At 42.5% G+C, this 1,817-nt stretch overlaps 1 protein-coding gene across 1 annotated transcript; it reads right to left on the reverse strand.

Moving 5' to 3' along the window:
* Positions 1-285: 285 nt before the first annotated feature.
* LOC148775702 (olfactory receptor 4C46-like) lies at positions 286-1,230 on the reverse strand. Its single transcript, XM_088843540.1, has one exon. The coding sequence runs from the start codon at positions 1,222-1,224 to the stop codon at positions 286-288; it is 939 nt and encodes a 312-aa protein (XP_088699666.1). The 5' UTR covers positions 1,225-1,230.
* Between the last annotated feature and the right edge of the window lie 587 nt (positions 1,231-1,817).

The raw sequence follows: 1,817 nt of genomic DNA on the forward strand, positions 1-1,817 counted from the left end.
TATTTCTTTCATTTCATTAGGTGAAAAATCTATGAATCCACATACAGGGTTGAAACTAGTAAAAATAAACCTCAATTTGGTAGAATTTTCTAAAGATGGAAAGAATGGTTTTGATACATGTTTTTCTCTTTTTCTGGGAACTTATTTCTGTTCCCCTCAGTGCAGAGTGTATAATTTGCAATGACTAATTTACTTCTTTATTCTTTACACACTCCTTGTTGAGATCATCCAAAATACACTTTGACCTTTGTATCAGATGAATTAATGTTTGGCTCTAAAGCACATTTATAAGACACCTGAAATAACTTTCCTAGTACACAATTTCTTAATGGCATTTTCCATCTGGGCATTTCTCAAGGTATAGATTAAGGGATTTAACATGGGAGTTATCACAGTATAAAATACCGCAACTGCCTTATCAACAGGTAAGGTAGCTGCCGGTCTCATGTACACAAATATGCAGGGCACAAAGTATAAAACGACCACTGTGATGTGGGAGATGCAGGTGGAAAGGGCCTTTCGTCTTGCTTCCAAGCTGTAGGCCCTTAGGGAACGGAAGATGACCACATAGGAGACCATCAAAAGGAGGAAGTTTAACAGACAGATGAAGCCACTGTTGGCAGCAATGAAGAGCCCTAGAGAGTGGGTGTCAGTGCAGGCAAGACTGAGCAAAGGGTTCAGGTCACACATAAAGTGATCTATGACGTTAGGGCCGCAGAAGGGTAAGCGGAAGATGAAGAGGATCTGTATGAATCCATGAAGAAAGCCTCCCGCCCACACTACTCCCACTAGCAGTCCACACACCTGCCAGTTCATGATGCTTGTGTAGTGCAAGGGCTTGCAGATGGCCACATAGCGGTCATAGGCCATCACAGTGAGAAGGATGACTTCAGCACCTCCAAAGAAATGTTCCCCGAAGATTTGGGTCATGCATCCATTGAATGAGATGGTTTTCTTTTCACGGAGTGAATCGGCAGTCATCTTAGGGGCACATACAGAGGAGTAGCAGGCATCAATAAAGGAGAGAATGGCCAGGAAAAAGTACATGGGGGGTCCCAAAGATGGGCTGGCAGTGATGGTGACCATGATGAGCACATTTCCTATCACAGTGGTGATGTAGATGACAAAGAACACAGCGAATACAATTTTCTGCACCTTTGGATTCTGTGTGAGCCCCAGCAGAACAAACTCTGTCACATTGCTCCTGTTCTCCATGTGTTTCATGAAATGGTTTATTCACTGCCTGAAAGTGAGAGAGTTAATTCTTAGGTAGGTTGATAAGGCCCTGAAAAAGAAAGGGTCCAGGGCCCTGGAGGAGGAGAAAGATATACACATTTTTTTTCTACATTGTTTTGTTTGTCTTAGTCATAATAAGTGTTGTTTCTTAAACTGAGATTTTGTGACAGTAATCTTTAAAATTAACTTTGTTTAAGCCCATTTTTTTTTCTTTCTTAAACTGCATTTTTGTGACAATAATTTTTAAAATTAACTTAATCCTGGGTGTTCTTTGGAAGGACTGATGCTAAAGCTGAAACTCCAATACTTTGGCCACCTTGTGTGACGAGTTGACTCAATGGAAAAGACTGATGCTGGGAGGAATTGGGGGCAGGAGGAGAAGGGGACGACAGAGAATGAGATGGCTGGATGGCATCACCGACTCAATAGACATGAGTTTGAGTGAACTCCGGGAGTTGGTGATGGACAGGGAGGCCTGGCGTGCTGTGATTCATGGGGTTGCAAAGAGTCGGACACGACTGAGCGACTGAACTGAACTGAGCCCAGAACTAATGATTACACGACAAAACATCTCATCTTGC

Source organism: Moschus berezovskii, chromosome 14 (genome assembly GCF_049115385.1).
Source record: "Moschus berezovskii isolate FMDL1 chromosome 14, NW_MosBer_1.0, whole genome shotgun sequence".
In the NCBI taxonomy this organism is placed as follows: Eukaryota; Metazoa; Chordata; class Mammalia; order Artiodactyla; family Moschidae; genus Moschus; species Moschus berezovskii.